At 38.7% G+C, this 24421-nt stretch overlaps 1 protein-coding gene and 1 non-coding gene across 2 annotated transcripts; one reads left to right on the top strand and one right to left on the bottom strand.

The window, feature by feature from the left end:
- Positions 1–547: 547 nt before the first annotated feature.
- Positions 548–11559, top strand: LOC143401088 (olfactory receptor 7E178-like). The gene is made up of 5 exons (XM_077110305.1): positions 548–617; positions 1057–1335; positions 5445–5506; positions 6800–6915; positions 10584–11559. Exons 1-5 carry the CDS (start codon positions 548–550, stop codon positions 11557–11559), a joined length of 1503 nt encoding a protein of 500 aa, XP_076966420.1.
- On the bottom strand, positions 8596–8699 carry LOC143384560 (U6 spliceosomal RNA). Its single transcript, XR_013089363.2, has one exon. It is a non-coding gene; the product is annotated as a U6 spliceosomal RNA (small nuclear RNA).
- Positions 11560–24421: the final 12862 nt, after the last annotated feature.

Raw genomic sequence — 24421 nt, 5'->3', positions numbered from 1 at the left:
AGACAGAGAACTGCAATCCACATATAAGGAATGACCAGATATCCATAAAGTGGAAATAAGATGGTTGGAAATAAGAGAGAGCTTTAGGGCTTCCCATGGTGCTTGAATCTCATATTTTGAATTGATGGGATGAGATCACGAAACTCTGAAGCAATTTTTAACAGATCAGAGGGAAAAAAGCACAAAGTGTTGTTTTGTATATCAGATATTTTCCTGATATTCTATGAATATAAAAAAGCCTGTATAAAATTAAGCTATTCAAAAGTATTTCCTATCATTTGTAATTGTAATATTATCTACTTTTGCCACATTAGTATTCAGTGTTACAATTGATCATGTGCATTTAATTCAATCATATTTATTAACATTTGAATTGTGCCAAAGCCAAGGATACTTGTTTCACATTACATAATTTTTGAACAGCAAGCTTATACTCACAGAGGAGGGAAATAAGATGAATCAATGATTAATGAAACCATTTCAAGATAACTCGTGCATAACTTGCTTTCGGATTGTGACCTATCACCCTCAATTTAGTTGTTAGAGAATGGAGCACCAGTGGTGTCGTAAATGGAATAAGTCAAAGAAGTTTGTTTTGGTACATAGACAAAAACAAGGTAATTGTACTGGTTCTTAATTAACTTTTATGAAGATTGCTTTTTTTCTTAATAGAAAGGTCATTACTTATCCTCTGTTTTTTTTTAAACCATAGGCTTTATTTTATTATCTTTTTGAACTTCTCTCACCTGCTCCTGAGTTTCTAACTTTCCTCAGTTCAATGGCTTCAAATAGAAAGTGAAAAAAGGGGTGAATGATGGAGAGAGCTCCAGTGAAAGATTGTGCAAGACTGGGTGTTGCAATACTAAGAACTATGTTGAGGTTATGTGGATCTCCAGTGTGAACAGCTTTGTTGTGCATACTTGAATTCAAATGCGCACAGAATCATGGATGCCTGCTGATGTATTCTTTTTCTCACTTGCATTGCTTTTCAAAAGATGTCTGAGACATAAAGAAGCCCATAAAATCTAACATACATCCCAGAATTCCACCCTTTAGGTCTCTCAGTTGACCTAGACCTTCAGCCCATCTTCTTTGGACTCTTCCTGTCCATGTACCTGCTCACAGTGCTTGAGAAGCTGGTAATCATCCTGGCCAACAGCTCTGACTCCCACCTCCACACCCCCATGTGCTTTTTCCTCTCTAGCCTGTCCCTCACTGACATCGGTTTCATCTCCATCATGGTCCCAAAGATGCTGGTGAACATTCAAATTCACAAGGAAGTTGTCTCCTATGTGGGCTGCCTGACGCAGATGTCTCTTTTTGCCATTTTTGGATGTATGAATTATATGCTTCTGACTATGATGGCCTACGACCAGTTTGTGGCCATTTGTCACTCTCTGCATTACCCAGTTATAATAAACTCTCACCTCTGTGGTTTCTTGTCTTTTTTGCTGAGTCTTTTGGACTCCCAGATGCACAATTTGATGATCTTACAAATTACCAGCTTCAAAGATGTGGAAATTTCTTGTTTCTTCTGTGATCCTTCTCAACTTTTGAATCTTTTCTGTACTGACACCTTCTCTGATAACATATTCAAGTATTTTCTGGTTGCCAAATATGGCCTTTCCCCATCTCCAGGATCCTTTTCTTTTACTATAATATCATTTACTCCATTCTGAGGATCCCATTCTTAGGAGGGAAGTACTAAGACTTCTGTGGCTCTCACCTGGAAGTGTTTGTTTATTTTATGGAACAGGCATTGATGAATACATTGGTTCAGCTGTGTCACATTCTCCCAAAAAGGGTACAGTGGCCTCAGTGATGTACACTGTGGTTACCTCCATGCTGAACCCCTTCATCTACAGCCTGAGGAACAGGGACATTAATGGAGCACTGAGGAGTCTGCACAGCAGATATGGTCCTTTCTAGAATTCTAGATAGGGTAGAAAGGTGGGAGAGAAAGGGAGGGGGCAGGGGATTAGGAAGGATGGTGGAATGTGATGGCCATGATTATCCAAAGTACATATATGAAGACACGAATTGGTGTCAACATACTTTATATACAACCAGAGATATGAAAAATTGTGCTATATATGCATAATAAGAATTGTAATGCATTACCTGTCATTTATTTTTTAAAAAATCAATAAAAAATAAAATAATAATAACAATAATAATAATATTGTGTCCACCCCAAACAAAAAATAAATATTCAAAAAAATTGAAAACTTGAAATCACTCTTCTATGTTAAATAATTTCATCTATAGTAGGTTAACAATAAAATTAACTAAGGCAATAAAACTATGTTACAAATGTGACTGTTAAAACATAAAAAAAAAAGAATCCATCTGGTCCTTGGCTTTACTTGGTTGGTAGGATCGTGATGACATTTTCTATTTCATTACATGAACTTGATCTCTTTAAATCACGTATTACATCCTCATTCAGTTTGGGTAGGTCATATGTCTAGAAATGTTTTAATGTCTTTGATGTTTTCTATTTTCTTGGAATATAAATTTTCAAAATAGTTTCTAATTATCTTCTGTATTTCAGACATGTCAGTTTTGATATTTTATTCTTCATCTTGTATTTTAGTCATTTGAGTTTCTCTCTCTTTCTTTTTGTTAGAATGACCTGGGGTTTGTCTATTTTATTTATTTTTTTCAAAGAACCAACACTTTGTCAGTTTTTTTTTAATTGTTTTGATTTCATTGATTTCAGCTCTGATTTTAATTATTTCCTGTCTTTTATTGCTATTGATGTTGATTTCTTCTTCTTCTTCTATTTTCCCTAGGGCTTTGACATGTACTTTTAGTCATTTATTTCTTGACTTTTTATCTTTTAATGAATGCACTCAATGCAATAAACTTTCCTATCACTACTGCCTTCATGATGTCCCAGAGATTGTGATATATTGTGTCATTGTTCTCATTTACTTGTAAGAATTTTATTTAATCCTTGATTTCTTCTACTATCCTTTGATCATTCAACAGTTTATAATTTAATCCTCATTTGTTACAGTAGCTTGTATTTTTTATTTTTTCATTGATTTCTAATTTCATTCCATTCTGGACTGATAGAATGTAGTGTATTTCTCTCTCTCTCTCTCTCTCTCTCTCTCTCTGTGTGTGTGTGTGTGTGTGTGTGTGTATGTGTGTGTGTGTGTGTGTGTGTGTGTGTGAAGAGGGGCATTAAAAGTGCCCTGAGAAGGCTACACAGAAAGACCATATAATCTCAGCACCTTCAGAGTCCAGTTTCAATGTATGATTCAAAATGCAGCAAAGCTAAACATCCAGTTCTGTTAATATGACTTTCAGTATTAATGATCTATTTAATTCCTCACATGTTTTTAGTGCAATACCTATAGCCAGTGTTGGGAAGGAATGTTTAGCAATCTTTATATTGTTAATAAACTGTCACTTTAAAATAATGAAAGATTTTAGAGATAAAGATGAGGTACATTCCATAAAAATATTTATGTGATACATGCTGCTGATCAATATATTTGGGAATGGAAAAATGATAAATTTTTTAAGTTAAATTTACCAAAATAATAGTAATATAAAGCTAAAAGTTTTTTAAAAAATAAATTAAAAATTTATAGTAGAGAAGAGCCCCTTCATTAGTAGAGATGAACTGATTAAACACATGGTGATGTTCATTTTCTACTCTTGTTCTTCATCCTTAGTATTAGGAAGCTCTTAGAGTTGCTGACATGTTCAACTACTTGGTAAATAGGAGCCATATGCACTGAGATGCTAAGGTTGTACAATAGTTAGAAACCAGCCTGTGCTTCCAGCCCTTCAGTTTGAGGACCCCAGCCAGTGAGCTCCATTCCTGCGCATCTCCCTACTGTGGATGTCTGTATCAGGAAGCTCCTAGCTGAGTCTGAGTGGATATCCTGAGTTTATGTGGGGGCCACTGGGCCTCAGGGATTTGGGGGCTTTGGAACTACCCTCCTTAGTCCTAAATCAGCAGAGCCCCAGTGTGAATCAGTAGCTGCTGTGGGAGGAGAAGGATGGAGGAAGGACATTGCATAGCATTATTTCTTCACCATCAGAAGTAGCGTACACTTTGTCTACCCAAATGGGAGAACAAGGTGCAGATTGTCAGTGATGGTACTGTGAGTTCATATGCCTGGTTGTGATGAGCACAACAGAAGGCTCATGGAAAGTCCTGTCTTACTCCCACACTGACTCTTCTAGCTGTACACAATCATCCACAAGGGGAGAAAATGTGTGCTTAAAACTATGTCCTCAGCATTCCAAAACCACATATGAAAGTGATGAGGATGAGGATCAGGATCAGATTAACATCTAAACATTATGATCGTTTTTTGAGAGATCCCTGAGTGCCATATTATGAGTTCTGCCTTATTTGTAGATAGTCTGAATTCCTGTGCAAAGTATTCCCCAGGTAAAAGTGCCAGTTGTTTCATTTTAGAGAATATAAAGGACCACAGGTGTTTATGTAACTTTTAATGTTGACTAACTGAAAACACATTTGAAATGCACTGTGGATTTGTGGCACATGGCACCTGGGCAGGCCAGTGCTGGCAGGTTGTCCCTTCCACAAGCACTCCTGTGTTGCACTTTCCTGTGATGCCAAGATGGGACCCTTTTCCTGTGCACTTCCCTTGGGATTTCTGGTAGATTCCAGGACACAGAAGTCAGTGGCATCAGGTGCACCAATTCAGGAAGAATACCTGAGATGAGACAAAGATCTGAGGTCAAGTGGGCTGAAACCTTCCAGCAGAGACTTCCGTGTTTTTCTACCCAGGACACCCTTGCAGCTGCCATGTCTTCCTGCATTCTGGTAACCAGCCCTCTCCATCTGATGAGAAGCAAAGCAGGCCTGGGTTTCATTACTACTCAGGGCCTTGGAAATAGTTTATAAATGGCTACAATCTGCTTCAGTTTAAAATGTTCTGATGGATGGGAAACAGTGAAAAAGACCAGTGCATCAGACCCAGAGATTCACAATTAAATTTTGGCTGCTGTTAGCTGGACTCATTCCTTATTGAACAAAGGGCAGTTAGAGAAAGGCAGTTAGTTAGCTTCTCTGGTTTTCAGTAATGTCATCCAAGATGATTACCAGTTGATATAATGACATTGAATCCAGATTAAATAGAAAACCTGTGCTCCCGATGTGACTGAGATGCGATAAAGTTGTAAAATACAGGCACAAATGGTAGAGAGTTATTATTACTATGGAAAGGCTCATCTTCATACTCTTCAACTGAAATATCTTGTGAATGACCTTACTGTGTTCATATTTCTGTAATGTTACCTTTCCATACTCCCCCAATGTAAGTATATGATATATATATGGGTGGAATAACCATCCCCCTTGCATTTTTGATTCCATAGAGCCTATACCATCTTTGACACAGGAGATGAAAAAAATGTGTTAAACCCTGAGTAGACCCTTGCTCTGTGCCAAGGCCTGGCCTTGCTCAGCGGGGTTTCAGTGGTGCTCTCCTGTCTGTACCTTCCTCCTACTCAGGTACGTCCCTCAGAGCTAGAGACAAGATGGAGCAGCTCTGGTTAGTGTCTATGTCATGGACACAGGAGCCCCATACTTTCCCTTAACAGCATCTACAACCTTCAATTACTCAAGAACAATGGCAGAGATGTCCGTGAGCCTAGGAAAAGCAAAGCTGTAGTGAAGGGAAGTGACAGGAGACACTCAGAGCGTTTTAGAGTTTCACATCATTTCAATATTGCAAAGTAGTCCTTGGAAATTGTATTGATCAGTGGGCCCACTATTATCTTGATGACTAAATGCTTAATTTTAAAAAGTGATTAAGTTAATTTCACAGAAGTATATACTTATTAAAGTTCCCACAGCAAATTTTTGCTCCTTATACTTTAAAAATAATACATCTTACAAGCAGATATATTTTTAAGTCTGAGAAGGGAAAGAAGTATATTGAATAAATACACAGGTGAGCTCCTCATTAGTGTTGGGATCCAAAATTATTTTCTTTGCCTTACCCATTGATGATAATGGAATGTCCTTGGAGATGGGGATTTCATGGACCAATTAGTCTAATCTAATTATGAGCTCTGTGTATTGATCTTCCAAGCTCATATATAGTCCTCACTCGGCCTGTGCTTGTACTCCTTCAGTTGATGGTTCTTGTCCAGTGAGCTGCATGGCCTTGCATCCTCCTGAGGTGTCTGCATCAGGAAGCTCCTGAGCACATGATCTGTCCCTGTGGACACAGTTGCTCCTTCCCTGGGCTCCACACTTGGTAGGGTCTCAGGGTCAGCACTTTTTGGTCATGACCCTGCAGGGAAGCAGCGTAACCCAGTAAGTACAGAGTGGGCCATGGAAGTGGGAAGGACTGTTGGGGTAGTGTGACCTCAGCATGGTACACTCACCACAGTGTAGCCACATGGGAGGACACCAGTGTGCAGCTTCAACCTTGGGGTTGTAGGGTTCAAGCTTTTGTCTCAGGTGGGGAGATAAGAAATTCAAAATGTGCTCTCCACCCACACTGGTTCTAATTCATGCAGAAATCTCACCCACAATAGTACAAAATGAGTTCTTCAGAAATGTTTCTTAAGCTCTGAAAAAGGACTAGGAAGGTGATAAGGATGATGAGGAGGGTGACAGAAGCCAGAGCACCACGAACTGAGGTGCAGGGCTTCTCAGGCTCAGGTGCTGAGGAACTTTTTCTATATCATTTCATGTGCACCATCTCACTTTAGTTATATATATATACACTTCATTATTATTACATAGAAAAGGAAGAATTATGTTTCATGTATGTAAATTTTACTCCTTTGCTAGATAGGAAAAGATGCAGCCATATTTGCACTGGGCTGTCTGGCCATGGACACAGGCCCTCACAGGAGAACCCTGGCAGGCTGTGCCATCAGCAAGCCCACCAGCCAGTTCTCTTCCCTGTCAGTGCAGAAAGAGAGCCTTGCTCATGGTGCTTTTCTTGTGGGATTCCTGGGAATCACAGGGCAGAGCAGTGTGTGTGTGTGTGTGTGTGTGTGGGGTGCTGCTGCGTGCACTATGGAGGAACAGCCACAGGTCACAGGAGAGATCAGTAAGAGAGGCTCATGGTCATTCAGCATAGATCATGCTCCTGGCCTCCCTCCATAGCCTCCTTGAGCTCACCACATGCTCTTCCACGGATGAAAACAGCCCTCTCAATCTCAGAGGAAACCTAATATCAGGTCTTGATTTCATTCCCACTCAAAAAACTGAAAAGAGTTATAAAATGTACCTGAGATTTACCAGTGGTTAAGATCTGTGGACTTAGGCTGAAAACTGTTAAGTGGGAAATTTAAAAAAAAAAAAGAAAAAAAGAAAAAAAATATTTGATTGATCCATTTTAGAGTCTGTCAGTCCCAATCTCTATGTCTGTAAGGCAGTCCCTAGTTTCACGGGGGTCTAGAGTCAGCCTTGCCATCTGAGCTGATTTCCCACTGATACAGCTGCAATGAGTAAAGATAAATAGATACTTGGTGCTATTCTGGGTATACTATGAGATATGTGAGTAAACTCTGGGCAAAAAAATTCTAGACATTATTGTTACTATTAGCAGACTAGGTTGATCCTCATGCCACTCAGTGGTCTGAAGTGACTGTTTTTCTGTTTCTGGATGGGACACTTTATTTTTGTCCTTACAGATACATGTGCTGTTCATTTTAGAACAGTTTCCTTTTTCCTATTTCTTACACTCCAGGTCCATGCTCTGCTTGGCACAGGAGGCATCTAGAGCAGGTCTGTTGGACATTAAACCCTCCCATCCTTTCTGTCCTAAATTGGCCAAATGAATATGGATGGTCAGACTTGTGGCCTCCTGTCTGAACATTCATTCCTTTTAGCAGTGTCCATGGAAGTTGAAATAGTGTCTTTCTCTGTCCCTGTGTTGGACATAGGGACCATTTAGTATTATTTAATGTCATCCACAGTAGAAAAAGTTTCAGAAATCATGATGGAAATCTTCATGGATTTGAAGAGTGGCAGTGAGGCAGAAGCTGAAGGGCACTTAACACTGCAGCCTTCCATGAGGCACAGGTCAGAGTTTCACCTCATCCCAGCCTCAGTGCCCTTGACCATGGCTTTCCTCCATAATGCTGATAGTTACCTAATCATAGAATTGGTTTATTGAAATCATAGTGACCAAATATTTATTGAGTTTCAAATTTCCCTTTGATGCTGCACATGTTGTGGAGATGGTGTTATTTTATGTGTTTCCCTTAAGCAGTGAGCAGGGAGAGGAGAGAGATTCACACACTGTGCACACACTGGCAGGTGGGATGTGGGTCTGAAATGCTGCCTTTCTGACTCCAGCCCAGGGCACCAGACCTTCTGCTGCAGTCAGAGCGAAAACAATATTCCCTGCACAAGTTGAAATTTCTTCAGGAGTCTTCAAGGACAGCATATTACTACTTGGGCTGATGCTTCATTTTGCTGATACATATTAGGATTGAGAAGATGTAGATGATATTGTCTGCTCTTATAGAGACACAAAAATAAGTCATTAATAGCAAATTTCAAAATGCATTTTTTTCCCATTGTAAATCAGACTCCTATCCCCAATCAAGTCATTATGGAACATTCTTTTCTTTTTTAATATGGAACACTTCATGAATTTGCATGTCATCTTTGAGCAGGGGCCGTGCTAATCTTCTCTGTTATATTCCAATTTAATATATGTGTTGCCAAAGCAAGCATATTCTTATTTGAGTGATGTATCAATTGGCAGGAGGATTTTGAAATCATTGTCATATTAATAAACTTTCCAACTAAATGACAGTGTCCTTTCTTCAGGTAGCACTTTGCATCAGATAACACCTGAAAAAAAGAAATGTACTTCACAGAGGAATTATCACCTCAGGTTAATGTAACCTGATGTACTTTCACGGGCAATAGGCATTTTTTGCAGAATACTTAGATGAGTATTTTTAGGTACTTTTAAAGCAATTTTGTAAAGGAAATTTTACGGTATATAACCCTGAAATGAAAATACCAATAGAAAATTACACCTCCCCATTTCATGACAGTAATGTGTCTGGGAGACAGGTTTACAGGAGAATGGAATCAGGCAGAGATACCAAAATTCAAATTTCTTATATAATGATTCAGATCTCTTGCCAATGTTAGTCCTGGCACAAGTATTATCAGATTAACATATTTTAATATAGATAATGGGTATTATAGACAATAAGAGTAGATAATACTCATGGAGCATGTTCTATGTCAGGATGTTGTTAGACAATGGATGTCAAATCTGGTATAAGAAAGGAGCATGGAGAACTTCACATGTGGACATGCAGATACAGTTGGTGTTGGTCTGACATCACTGTGCATAGATATTCTAAGATATACACAGGGACACTTAAAAGTGGGAGAGAATTACAAGTTATGCAGCTTGAATGATTTGTTAAAGTAATTTCCTGATGAGAACCATACAAGGTTGGGAATATTACCTCAATTTACAGTTGAGAAAGTTTTGAAGAAGTTGTTTTATTATTTATTATTATATTCTGTTTTGTGCTGTATCCAATTCAATCATGGTGAAAAATGAAAATGAACCCAAGTGAACTTCATGTAACCTAAATAAGAGAATTGAAATCAAGGTGTCAGGAATGACTGACCAGAAAATCCATGAAGAAATAAAAAGATTGGAGATAAAACTTGAGTATAAGGACTTTTTTTTCTTAGATTATAAACAATAAACTTGATGGATTGAGATCATAAAACCATGAAGCAGTTTTGGCAGGCTAGAGGAAGTACAGGATCAAGAAAAAGAAAAAAAGTTAAGTGCCATTTTATATAACAGATGCTTTGCTGATATTGTATTGGTTGACACAGTAAACCTGTGTGAAACAAAACCACTCAAATGAGATTTTAGACACAAGGATTTAAAAATTTTTGACAGGTACACTGCACACCAGTGCCACAAATGTGGTTAGTGCTATTGTTGATTACGTGCACTGACTCAATCATGTTTATCAAATCTGAAGGTTATCAATGGCAAGGTTTCTTATTTCATGTTATATAATTTTTAAAGAGAAATATGCACAAAGGAGGCAAATGACAAGATCAAAGAATGATGATACCCCTTGCAGAAAATGGATCATACTGCTTTCTGGTTATGATGCATCCCCCTTGGTTTAATTGTCAGGAAAAGCAGTCATTACATAGTCACAAAATTCTTGTCAAAGGAATTTGTTCCAAGGCCTTAAAAGCAAATGAGGTATATCAACTTCTTCCTAGTTTATCTTACAGGAAAGTCATTACTTATTACCTGTTTTTTCTTAAACATTATGCTATACTTCATTGTGATCATGAACTTTTTCTGTCCTCTGCTCCTGGATTTCTAACTTTGCTTATGAAAATGCTTCAAATGTGAGTATGTAAAGAGGGGTGAATAATAGAGAAAGAATGAAAGAGTATGTAAAGACTGGGTGTCTGACTACTGACAACTATTGTTGAAGGAGTATGGACCTAAAGTGTGAGCAGCTTCCTTGTACATAGTTAAATTCAAATGCTTACAGAATAAGGGGTGCCTGTATATGTATTTTTTTTAACACCTACCTTCTTTTTTCAAAAGGTGTTCAAGGAGTATACTAGCACAAAACATAACCCGTGTATCTGAATTCCAACTCCTGAGCCTCTCAGAGGACCCAGATCTGCAGCCCATCCTCTTTGGACTGTTCCTGTCCATGTACCTGGTCACAGTGCTTGGGAACCTGCTCATCATCCTGGCCATCAGCTCTGACCCCTACCTCCACACCCCCATGTACTTCTTCCTCTCCAACCTGTCCTTGGCTGACATTGGTTTCATCTCCACCACGGTCCCAAACATGATTGTAAACATTCAAAGTCACAATGAACTTATCTCCTATGAAGGATGCTTGACACAGATGTCTCTTTTTCTCATTTTTATTTGTATGGATTATATGCTTCTGACTGTGATGGCCTATGACAGGTTTGTGGCCATTTGTCACCCCCTTCATTATACAGTCATTATGAACCCTCGCCTCTGTGGCTTCTCAATTTTGGTGTCATTTTTGTTGAGTCTCTTGGACTCTCAGCTGCACAATTTGATGATCTTACAAATTACCAACTTCAAGAATGTTGAAATTTCCAGTTTCTTCTGTGACCCTTCTGTACTTCTGAATCTTTCCTGCACTGACACCTACTCTAATAACATTGGCAAGTATTTTCTTGCTGCTGTATATGGCCTTCTTCCCATCTCAGGAATCCTTTTCTCTTACTATAAAATTATGTCCTCTCTTCTTAGAATCCCCTCTTTAGGTGGGAAGTACAAAGCCTTCTCCACCTGTGGCTCTCACCTGGCAGGTGTTTGCTTATTTTTAGGAACAGGTTCTGCAGTGTACCTTGGATCAGCTGTATCACATTCCCCCAGAAAGGATGCGGTGGCCTCTGTGATGTACTCTGTGGTCACCCCCATGCTGAATCCCTTTATCTACAGCCTGAGGAACAGGTATATTAAAAGGGCCTTGAGGAGGCTGATCTTTATCCCTGTGGGGTCTGGTTACAATGTTTGTGGGAAAATGCAGTGAAGCTAAATACCTGATCCTGTCAATATGCCCCTTTTGTGTTAATTTCCCATTGAGTTCCATAGTAGAATGGTGCAGACTATGTTGGGTGGAAAATTTGGGAAGTGTTTCTATTGGGAATAAGAATTAATATTGGTAATATGAAGAATGTTGGATCTGGATGATGGTTATTCTATCACAACAAAGTTTATATTTAATGCCATTAAACTATGCTATTGATGATGACAATAATGGCAAGTATTTATAATGTAAAAATACATAATGAAAATGTTCTTGGGAAGCTACTATGTTTAAAAAAATGATTAAAGATAGGGCTGGGGATGTGGCTCAAGTGGTAGTGCGCTCGCCTGGCGTGCATGCGGCCCGGGTTTGATCCTCAGCACCACATACAAACAAAGATGTTGTGTCCGCAGAAAACTAAAAAAATAAATATTAAAATTCTCTCTCTTTTGTGAAAAAAATAATAATTAAAGAATTCAAGAGTGAAAATGGACTTTTTTCGCAAAGAATTACTGAAACACATCAGTTGATGTTCATTTTCTACCCTTATTCTTCCACCATTGCTGTTAGGAAGTCCTTAGTTTGTGATGTGCTCACCTATTGGCCAGTCAGGAGCTCTATGCTTTGAGCCTCCAAGGTCACACTATAGTCAATGAGCAGCCTGTGCCTCCAGCATTTCAGCTCCATGGCTCCAGTCAGTGTGCCCCACACTGTGTTTCTTCTCACAATGGTTGTGTCTTAGGAAGTCCCTACCTGAGCATGCACAGATATCAGCCCTAAAGATGAGGTGGGAGGCCCCTGGGTACCAGCCATGTGGAATCCACTCTCTTTAGTCACGACCACCTGAGCCAGTGTAAATAGGTAACTGCCGAGGGAGGTGAGGATGGAGGAAGGACCAACATGCAGTGTGGCTGCCCAGAGGGGAGAGCACTGCACAGTGTCAGTCATGGGGACTGAGAGTCAAGGCATGTGTGTGACATCCATGGTGGTGGTGAGCATGGCAGCAATGTCACTACAGTTTTCCTTTCCTCCCACACTGATCCTTCTTACCACACACTGTCATCCACATGGAGGGAATGTGCTCTTCACACTGTCCACTGTCCTCAGCACTGAGAGATGTCTATGTAGGTCAGGAGGAGGAGGTGGATCTGGATGAGGACAGCATCCAAACATATGATCCTTCAATGAGAGATCCCTGAGTGCCAGGCGCGGAAGTGTGAGCTACTTGTAGATTCTTTAAATTTGTCTGAAAATCTTCACCAAGGTATAAGTGCCATGATATTATATTTCACAGAATCAAGAGAATCAGAGTTTTTAGTAACTTGTGCTAGCTGTTTAGATCAACTAACTGAGGCTATGTTTGAAATGCACTGTGGGTTTCAGGCACATGGCATCTTGACAGGACAATGCTAGCAGGTTGTCCCCTCCACAATCAACCTGTGTTTTACATTCTTGACAGTCCAGGAGAGGACCCTGTTTTTCTGTGCACTTCCCTGTGGGAATTCTGGTGGATCCCAAGTCAGAGCAGCCAGTGGCATCAGTTGCACCAGCTATGGAAGAATGGCTGATATAAGACAAAAATCTAAGGTCAAGTGGGCACAGATAATGCAACACAGACCTCCCTATGTCCCCCTCCCTGGGACACCCTTGCATCTGCTACATCCTCCTGCGTGCTGATAATCAGCTCACTCAATTTAAAGAGGAGGCCAAGAGCAGGTCAGGATTTCAATACTACTCACCGGACTTGGACAGGATTAAGACTGTATTCAATACGTGCCTGCAGCTAAGACTTCTGGATTCTGCTGAAAACACTCTGATTTTTGGAAAACAGTGAAGTGATTAGTGCATCAGATACAAAGACTTAAAATTTAATTTTGGTTTCTGTTGTCTCAGCTGGTTCTTTCTTGAATACCTGACAGTTGTTAGTGTCTATGATACTCAGCAATGTCATCCAAGGTGGTTTATAGCTGCTATAATGCCATTGAATCCACATTAAACTGAAAATGTGTATCACCTATGTGACTGATATTTGATGAAGGTGCAAAATATGGACAAATGTTAGATAGTTATTATTCATATGGAAAGGCTAAACTTCCTACTATTCAAGTGAAATGTTTTTTGAAATGAAATTATATTTTGATATTTCTATAATGTTATATTTTTATACTCCCCTTATACAAGTACATGCTGTATATCTGGAGTGGAATGACCAACTATCTTTCTTTTCTGATACCCAGGAACCTACATCATTTAGGCACAGAGGATATATATATATATATATATATATATATATATATATATATATATATATATATATTTTTTCCATTATATAATTATATTATATATTTAAATCATATATATATCAGAATATGTGTTAAATATTGAATACATCATTGCTCTACAAACAGATTGGCTTTGCTCAGTGGTGTTTCAACACACAGGTTATCTCCTGTCTGTACCTTCATTCTAATCTGGAATGTCCCCCAGAGTCAGAGACAAGATTGAGCAGCTCCTGTTTGTGTTAACCTTACACAGGGCCCATACCTCCCTTTATGAACATCTACAACCTTCAACAATGGCAGAGGTGTCCATCAGAACAGGAAAACCAAAGTAAGAACAAAGGGAAGTGACAGGAGACACTTAGAACTTGGTCTGAGATACTCTTGAGAGTTTCACATCATCCTAAGAATACAATGTCCTTTGACAGTTTTTTTGATCATTCGACCCACTCTGTAATTGAAGACTGGATGTTTAATAAAAAAAAAAAAAAAAAAAAAAAAAAAAAAAAACAACATAAAAACCATAATGACCAAGTAAATGCCACTTAAGGGTAGACTTATTCAGATTCCCAGAGCAAATCTTTGTTATTTATATTTTATCCTAATAAGAATGGATGTTAAACATGTATCTTTAAAAATGTAGAAGTGAAAGAAGTAAATTGAACACACAGCTTAGCTCCTCATTAGTGTTAGGGTCTGAAACTCATGTGGACATACATTTTCTTTGTATTCCCATTAGTGATGGGAACTCCTAGCAGATGGGGATTTCATGAACCAATTAGTCTAATTATGAGCTCCAGTATTGATCTTCCAAGGTCATATCACAGATCATAATCAGCCTGTGCCTGCTGTTCTTCCATTGATGGTTCTTGTCCAGTGAGCTGCATGGCTGTGCCTCCTCCTGGGGTGTCTGCATCAGGAAGCTCCTGAGCACATGATCTGTTCCTCTGGACACAGTTGATCCTTCCCTGGGCTCCACATTGGTAGGGTCTCAGGATCAGCACTTCTTGGTCATGACCCTGCAGGGTGGTAGTGTGACCCAGTAAGTGCAGAGGGCCTAGGATGTGGGAAAAACTGGGAAAGTAGTGTTACCTCAGCATGAGGACACTCACCACTGAGTATCCAGAAGGGAGGACACCACATGCAGCTTCAACTTGGGGTTGTGGTGTTCAAACTTTTGTTTCAGGGGGGAGATGAGAAATCTTATTCAAACTGTGCTCTCCACCCACACTGGTTCTAATTCACACAGAAATCTCACCCACAACAGCACAAAATGAGTTATTTAGAAGTGTTTCCTAAGCTCTAGGAAAGGACTATGTAGTGATGATAAGGATGATGAAGGGGATGACAGGAGACTAGATCATGAACTGATGTGCCGGGTTTCCAGGCTCAGGTGCTGAGAAGTGTGTTCTTATTTCATGTGTACCATCTCATTTCATTATGTGTCAACACTATTATTATTATATAGAAAAAAGAAAAAAATGTGAGTTACTTCTGTAACTTGTACTCCATTGTTAGGTGGGAAAGGGTGCAGCCTGTTTGCACTGGGCTGTCAGACAATGGACACAGGAAATCACAGGAGAACCCTGTCCCATCAGGAAGACAACTGCCATTTATCTTCCCTGTCACTACAGAAAGAGAGTCCTGCCCACGGTGCTCTTCCTCTTGGGATTCCTTGGTATCTCAGGGCAGAGCAGTGTAGGCGCCTACTGCATGCACCATGTAAGAACAGCCATAGGTCACAGAGAGGTCACAGTCAGCACAGATCAGGCTCTTGGGCCTCCTCCAGAACCTCCTTGGAGCTCACCACATGCTCCTCCATGCTTGTAAAAGGTTCTTTCACACTCAAAGCAAACCTATGGTCAGGATTTTATTTCATTCCTATTCATGAAACTGGAAAAGTTTAACAAATGTACCTGAGGTTTGCCAGCAGTTAAGACCTCTGGACCTATGCTGACGACTTCCTGTTGGGTGGGGAAGAATGAAAACATGTAGTGATGGGTCTCAGAGTCTGCCAGTCCCACTTACTGTCTCTGTGAAATTGGGCAGGTCACTGTCGTCATCTGAGTTGATTTCTAGTTGACACCACTGCGGTGAGTAAGGATTAAATAGACCCTGGAGTTGCACGTGCGCTGTACTGGGGGAGAACATCTCCTTCCTTCTATTCTGACTCCTGTGCCCCTGCTTTGCTTGGCACAGGGAGGCAGCCAGAGCAAGTCTGTTGAGCATTGAAACCCGCCCCTCCCCTATTTTCCTTACCTTAATTGTTCAAAATCAATTTGGATTAATGTGGTTATTGATTCCTGTCTGTGTATTCATTCTTTAACCCATGCCCTGTGGAAACAGTGACAACTTTAAAGTGTCTTTCTATGTCCCTATCACAGTTACAGGCCCTCATTATTATTTTGTAATATCATTTACATAGTCGTCTTGGATGGGATCATGACACAGATCTTCATGAGTTTAAAAAAGGAAATGAAGCAGGAACATAAGGGGCACCTACAGCTTGAGCCTTCAACTGAGGCACAGATCAGAATTTCACAACCTTCAAGGTTCCAGTGTCAACTGAAGATAGCTTTCCTCCCTAACATTGATATTTACCTAATCATGGAATTCTTAAAATTAAAATCACAATGACCAAATTTATTACCTTCTTGCCTGTATTTGGTGCCCCGTGTTTTGGAGATGGGTGTGATTTTCTCTATTTTCATTAAGCAGTGAGCGAGGGAGGTGGAGAGATTCACACACTGTGCACACATTGGAGGGTCAGTGTGTGGGACTGAGCTGTGGTTTTTCTGACTCAGCCCAGGGCACCATCTCCTCTACTGGAGCCAGGTGGAAATATTATCCTTTATACAAGACGAAATTTTTCAGGTGTTATCATCTAGAGAATATGCCTGGGTGCATCAGTGTTTCAATGTTTTTATGATATATATTAAGACTAAGGTAAACAAGATGACAGTTATTTTTAATAGTGACATAAATGCAGTCATTAATAGTATATTTGGACATGAATTTTTTTTTCCGTTGAAAATCAAACACCTATAGTGTGTCAATATCTTACACAGACCTTCTTATTTGAGTGACGTTGAGAGAGGCAGAAGCGTTTTGAAATGGTTGCCATATTAATAAACTGTCCAGTTAAGCAATGTTCATTCTTCAGGTGAATCCAATAGAGACTTTGAATTCTACAAATGTACCTCACAGATGGAATTAAGATTTCATGTTAATTTATACTTATAGATTTGGGGGGCAATGGGTATTGTGTTGCAGACTACAGGTTCTTTAGATGGATTTTAATGAAAAACTAGATGGATGTGTAAATGAATACTGACACAGAAAACATTGATGGAAAATTACCCCTTCCAATTCATAATAATAAGTATGTTTGGGAGACAGGTTTGCAGGAGAATGGAATCAGGAAGAAATACTAAGACTCAAATTTCCTATATAATTGTACAATTTCTATCTAAGTTTCATCCTGAGACAAGTATTATCAAATTCTTATGCTTTAATATAGGTAGAGGGTATTATTGACAATAAGAATAGGTAGTATTCAGGGAGCCTGTTCTATGTGCCAGGATGTTGTTAGACATTGGTTTCCAACTCTATTGTAAGAAAGGACCCCTGAACTTCACATGCAGATATGTTGATTAAATTGGTGTTGATCTGATGTCACATTATATGGATATACTAAAATATCCACAAGTGGATATGTAATAAATGAGACACAACCACTAGATACACAATTAGAAAAGTAAAACATAATTTCTTATGAGAACCAAGATAGATAATCATTTTCCTATATTTAAAATTTGAAAATTGCCCAGAAGTGTTTACCTTATTTCCTGCACTGTCCTTTTATGAACTGTTTTCTACAATCCCAGTGAGAACTGACATATAGAAACCAGCATTGTCATCAGGTGGCTTAAGCCAGAGAACTGCAATCCACATATAAGGAATGACCAGATATCCATAAAGTGAAAACAAGATGGTTGGAAATAAGAGAGAGCTTTAGGGCCTTCCATGGTGCAAAAAATCTTGTATTTTGAACTTGATGAGCTGAGATCACAAAACCCTGAAACAGTTTTAACAGGTCAGAGGGAAAAAAAGCACAAAGTGTTGTTTTATATGTCAGATATTTTCAAGATATTGTATAAATAGGAAAAAAGCCTGTATAATATTAAACTATTCAAAAGTATTTCCTATCATTTGTAGTTTTAATATCTTCAACTTTTGCCACATTAGTAGTCAATTTACTATTGATGATGTGCATTTAATTCAATCACATTTACTGACATTTGGATTGTGTCAAAGACAAGGATACTTCTTTCATATACAGAATTTTTGAATATCAAGCTTAAACTCTCAGAGGAGGGAAGTGAGGAAAATCAACAAATGCTGAAAGCCTTTCAAGAGAACTGGCTCATAACCTGCTTTCTGATTTTGGCCCATCACCCTCAATTTATTTGTCAGAGAATGGAACCTCAATGGTGTCTTAAATAGAATAAGTCAAAGAAGTTTGTTTTGGTACATAGACAAAAATGAGGTAAATTGCCCTGGTTCTTAATTAACTTTTATGAAGATTGCTTTTTCTTAATAGAAAAGTCATTACTTATTCTGTTTTCCTTTAAACCATAGGCTATATTTTATTATCTTCTTGAACTACTCTCTTCTGCTCCTGGGCTTCTAACTTTGCTCAGTTAGAGGGGTGAATGATGGATAGAGCTATAGTGAAAGAATGTGCAAGACTGGGTGTTGCACTATTGAGAACTATGTTGAGGGTATGTGGATGTCTAGTGTGAGCAGCTTTGTCTTCCATACTTGAACTCAAATGCACACAGAATCAGGGAGGCCTGCTGATGTATTCTTTTTCTCACTCTCATTGCTTTCTGAAAAGATATCTGAGACATAAAGAAGTATAATATCTTACATGCATCCCAGAATTCCACCCCATAGGTCTCTCAGTTGACCTATACCTACAACCCATCATTTTTGGACTCTTCCTGTCCATGTACCTGGTCACAGTGCTTGGGAACCTGCTCATCATCCTGGTTGTCAGCTCTGACCCCACCTCCACACCCCCATGTACTTCTTCCTCTCCAACCTGTCCCTCACTGACTTTGGTTTCATCTCCATCACGGTCCCAAAGATGCTGGTGAACATTCAAACTCACAAGGAAGTTGTCTCGTATTTGGGCTGCTTGACGCACAAGTCACTTTTTGCCATTTTTGGATGTATGAATTATATGCTTCTGATTCTGATGGCCTGTGACCAGTTTGTGGCCATCTGTCACTCTCTGAATTATACAGTTATAATAAACTCTCACCTCTGTGGCATAACAATTTTGATGTGTTTTTTTTCTGAGTCTTTTGGACTCCCAGCTGCACAATTTGATGATCTTGCAAATTACCAGCTTCATAGATGTGATAATTTCTAGTTTCTTCTGTGATCCTTCTCAATTTTTGAATCTTTCCTGGTATGACACCTTCTCTGATAACACATTCAAGTATTTTTTTTTGTTACCACATATGGCCTTTCTCCCATCTCCAAGATCCTTTTCTTTTATTATAATATTATGTCTTCCATTCTGAGGATCCCATCCTTAGGAGTTAAGTACTAAGACTTCTCCACCTATATTCTCACCTGACTGTGTTTGTTTATTTTATGGAACCGGCATTGATGAATACATTGGTTCAGCTGTATCACATTCTCCCAAAAAGTGTCCAGTGGCACCAGTGATGTACACTGTGGTCACTTCCATGCTGAACCCCTTCATCTACAGCCTTGGGAACAGGGACATTAATGGAGCACAGAGGATGAGCATAGCTGATATGGTCTTATCTAGAATTCTAGATAGGGCAGAAAGGTGGGAGGGAAAGGGAGGGGTCAGGGGATAAGCAAGGATGGTGGAATGTGATGGACATCATTATCCAAAGTACATATATGAAGACATGAATTGATGCTGACATAATTTATATACAACCAGAGATATGAAAAATTGTGCTATATATGTGTAATAAGAATTGTAATGCATTCACTCTCATTTATTTTTAAGAAATCAATAAAAAATAAAATAAAAAATAATAAAAAAGATATTGACTCCACCCCAAACAAAAAATAAATATCCAAAAAAATTTGAAAACTTGAAATTACTATTCCATGCTAAATAATTTCATATATAATAGGTTAACAATACAATTAATCAAGGCAATAAAACTATGTTACAAATGTGACTGTTACAAGATTGAAAAAAAAAAAGGAATCCATCTGGTCCTTGGCTTTTCTTGGTTGGTAGGCTCTTGATGGCATTTTCTATTTCATTACTTGAACTTGATCTCTTTAAATCATGTATGACATTCTCATTCAGTTTGGGTAGGTCATATGTCTAGAAATGTTTTAATGTCTTCCATATTTTCTGTTATCTTGGAATATAAATTCTCAAAATAGTTTCCAATTATCTTATGTATTTCAGACATGTCAGTTTTGATATTTTCTTCTTCATTTTGTATTTTAGTCATTTGAGTTTTCTCATTCTTTCTTTTTGTTAGAATGACCAGGGGTTTGTCTATTTTATTTATATTTTTCCAAGAACCAACTTTTTTGTCAGTGTTTTCAATTGTTTTGATTTTATTGATTTCAGCTCTGACTTTAATTATTTCCAGTCTTCTACTGCTGTTAGTGTTGATTTCTTCTTTATCTTTTTTCCCTAGGGCTTTGAGATGTAGTTTTAGTCATTTATTTGTTGACTTTTTATTCTTTTAATGAGTGCACTCAATGCAATAAACTTTCCTCTCACTACTGCCTTCTCTGTCCCAGAGGTTGTGATAATATTGTGTCAGTGTTCTCATTTACATGTAAGAATTTTATTTAATCCTTGATTTCTTCTACTATCCATTCATCATTCAATAGTGTATTATTTAGTCTCTATTTGTTACAGTAGCTTGTAGTTTTTTTATTTTCTCATTGATTTCTAATTTCATTCCATTGTGGTCTGATAGAATGTAGTGTATTCTCTCTTTTTATGTTTTTAATGAAGGCACTCCCTACAATAAACTTTCCTCTCACTACTGCCTTCATGAAGTCCCAGAGATTGTGATGTATTGTGTCAGTGTTCTCATTTACTTGTAAGAATTTTATTTCATCCTTCATTTCTTCTACTATCCATTCATCATGCAATAGTGTATAATTTAGTCTCCATTTGTTACAGTAGCTTGTATTTTTTATTTTATCATTGATTTCTAATTTCATTCCATTGTGGTCTGATAGAAATGTGAAATGTAGTATATGGTCTCTCTCTCTCTCTCTCTCTCTCTCTCTCTCTCTCTCTTTATTTTTGTATTTCTTAAGAGTTGCTTTATGGCATAAGATATGGTCTATTTTAGAGAAAGAGTCATGTGATTCTGAGAAGAAAGCATGTACATTTGTTGATGGATTAAATATTCTATATATGTATGGTAAGTCTGAATTATTGATTGTATTATTTAGTTCCATAGTTTCCTTATTTAGTTTTTGTTTGGATGATCTTTCCAGTAGTGAGAGAGGTGTGTTAAATTCACCCAGTATTGTTGTGCTGTAGTCTATTTGACTCTTGAAATTGAGAAGGGGTTGTTTGATGTACATAGATGTTCCATTGTTTGGGGCATAACTATTTATAATTGTTATGTCCTGCTTATATATACTTACCTTAAAAAGTATGAAATATCCTTCTTTGTTTCTTCTGATAACTTTGGTTTGAACTCTACTTTATCTGAGATGAAAATGGAAACCCCTGCTTGTATAGGGAATCCATATGAGTGATAAGTTTTTCCCCAATCCTTTCACCTTCAGCCTGCAAATGTCTTTGCCCATGAACATATTGTTGGGTCTTGCTTTTTAATCCAATCTGCCAATCTATGTCTTTTGGTTGATGAGTTTAGGTTATTATTATGATATGTTTTGTATTCCCTGTCATTTTGATTTCTTTCTGGTTTTTAATTTGACTTATTTTCTCCTTTGGTTGAATGTCCCTTTAGTGTAGATCCTCCCTTTGCTGGTTTTCGCTGACTGAACTGGTCTTGTTTGTGTCTGGTCACTGAAACACAAGCCCTAATCTTCTCCTTAACAGCATCTACAAACTTCAGTTACTCAAGAACAATGGCAGACATTGTCCATGAGCCTAGGAAAAGTAAAATAGGAACAGAGGGGAGTGAGAGGAGACCCTACAGCTTATTCTGAGACACACTTTAGAGTTTCTCATCATTCCAATGCTGCAGAGTCCTTTGACAATTGTCCTGAGCAGGAGACCACTATTTTTTAAATGACTGAATGCTTCATTAAAAATAAAAATTAATGACCAAATAAATGTAACTAAAGCATATGCTTATTAGTTTCAAATAGCAATGTTTTATTATTTATATTTATACTGCATATTTATATTGAGAATAGACATTAAAAGCTGATTATCTTTAAAACACAAAAGTGAGAGCAGTAAATTGAGTATGCAAAGTCCCTCCCAATTATAGCTAGGGTCCAAATATTAAGTGGACCTTCATATTCTTTTCTTCATCTTCCTGTATTAATGTTGAGAAGTCCTTAGAGATGGCATTGCATGGACCAATTAGTTCAATAATGAGCTCTGTGCATTGAGCTTTCAAAGTCATATGTTAGGGCCCAATCAGCCTGTGCCTGCAGCCCTTCAGTGCATGGTTATTTTCCAGTGAGCTGTGTGGCTGTGTGTCCTGCTGTGGTTCTGCATCAGGAAGCTTCCTCCTGTGACAGCATATTCATGGAAATGCTGGGCACTGAGTACGAGCTTTCATTGGGCACCAGGTATGGGTAGGTTTTGGCATGTGTACTTCTTTGTCATGAGCCAGCAGAGAAGCAGTATAACCCAGTAGGTGCAGATGGAGCCTTGGGACCCTGGAAGAAAGATGGAAAGTATTGTTCCTCTATCAGAAGGACAAACATCCCAGTTTGAGTATTCAGATGGGAGTCTTCAGTATGTTAATTTTCATGCATTGTGTTCGAAAAGTTTATGTTTTTATTTTTGCTAGGTTATTAGATATCTTATTTAAAATGTGCTCTCCATTCACACTGGTTCTGTTTCCCATAGGATACGAAATGTGTCCTCAGAAGTCTTCACTAGCCTGGTGCAGTGGTGTGTGAATGTGGGTTGGGGATCTCAGGTGGAGTTTCACAAGTTCAAGGCCAGCCTCAGCAACTTAGCAAGGCCCTAATCAACTTAGGGAGCTCCTGTCTCAAAAAATAAAAAGAGCTAAGGATATGTGCCGCAGTTCGGCTGCAGCAGAATAAGCGGGGGGTGACGAATAACTTGTGTACGTTGATACAGCAGGAGTGGAAGCCGTTTTTTTTAGAATAAGAGCGGTATTTATACATTTTACACAGCCTATCTAATTAGCTTAAAACAGATACAGCAGTCAACCAATAAGGAATCTCCACACTTAATGGCTTGCTTTTGTTACTTCACAAACCACTCCCTCTGGCATTTTGCCAGGCACCATGCAGACTTGTTTACAGACTCTAACATTTCTCTGGCAAAATACCAGGTGCCATCCTGACTTGTTTACAGACCTTAACAGATATGGTCCTGTGGCTAGGCACCCCTGAGTTCAATTTCTGGTACCAAAGAGAAAAAAAACAAGCAGAAATAATGAAAAGAAAAAAAAAGATTTCCTAAGCACCATGAAAAGACTCTGGTGGTGATAAGGATGAGGAGGAGGATGCCAGAAACCAGAGCACCATGGACCGAGGCTCAGGGCTTCCCAGGCTCAGGGGGTGAGCAATGTGTTCCCTATTATTTGTTTAATTTCTTGTGCATTGTTCCAGTTTGAAAAACACATGCCCCATTTATCATTAACTTACAGTAAAAAAGGAACTTTATAATTATGCAACTTGCTCTTGTTTGTTAGGTTGGAAAGACTGCAGCCTGGTTGACCTGGGCTGTCTGAATGTGGACACTGGGCATCACAGGAGAATCCTGGCAGCCTGTCCCATCAATAAGCCAAGAGCCATTCCTCTTCCCTGTCACTGCAGAAAGAGAGCCTTGTCCATGGTGCAGTTCCTTGCTGGATTCCTGGTGATCAAGGGCAGAGCAGGGCGGGTGCCTGCTGTATGTACTGTAGAAGAACAACCACAGGTCACAGGAGAGGTCACAGTAGGGGAGGCTGATGATCATTCAGCACATATCACACTATTGGGCCCCCTCCAGGACCTCCTTGGAGCTCACTATATGACCCTTTATGCTCAAAAACAGCCCTCTAATCCCAAAGCAAACCTAATATTACATCTTTATTTTATTCTTACATCACTGGAAAGAACTTGAATGTATACCTTATATTTAAAACCTTAGGACATAGATAGAGAACTTTATGTTGGATGTAAGAAAACAAAAACACATAGCAAAGGGGTCTTAGAGCCTTTCAATCCCACTTATTGTGTCTGTGAAGTAGAGCAAGTCACTAGTGTCTGGATTCAGCGTTGTTATCTGAGATGATTTTTGTTTGATACCACTGCATTGACTAAGGATAAAACAGGTACATCATGCTCTTAAAGAAATAATGTGGGATTTTTGAAAAATTTCTGAG

The sequence above is a fragment of the Callospermophilus lateralis genome, chromosome 1 (assembly GCF_048772815.1).
Source record: "Callospermophilus lateralis isolate mCalLat2 chromosome 1, mCalLat2.hap1, whole genome shotgun sequence".
Taxonomy (NCBI): domain Eukaryota; kingdom Metazoa; phylum Chordata; class Mammalia; order Rodentia; family Sciuridae; genus Callospermophilus; species Callospermophilus lateralis.
Note: the sequence above shows the minus strand (reverse complement) of the source record. Positions and strands in the feature narration are given on the sequence as shown.

What these genes read in the sequence shown, in the direction of transcription:
- LOC143401088 (XM_077110305.1), top strand. Translation starts at nt 548, where the DNA reads ATGGAGCACCAGTGGTGTCGTAAATGGAATAAGTCAAAGAAGTTTGTT. An exon ending in TCTTTTTGCCATTTTTGGAT is followed by an intron (nt 1,336 to 5,444) that starts GTATGAATTATA and finishes CTCTGTGCCAAG; the next exon opens with GCCTGGCCTTGCTCAGCGGG. An exon ending in TGTACCTTCCTCCTACTCAG is followed by an intron (nt 5,507 to 6,799) that starts GTACGTCCCTCA and finishes CTCCTTTGCTAG; the next exon opens with ATAGGAAAAGATGCAGCCAT.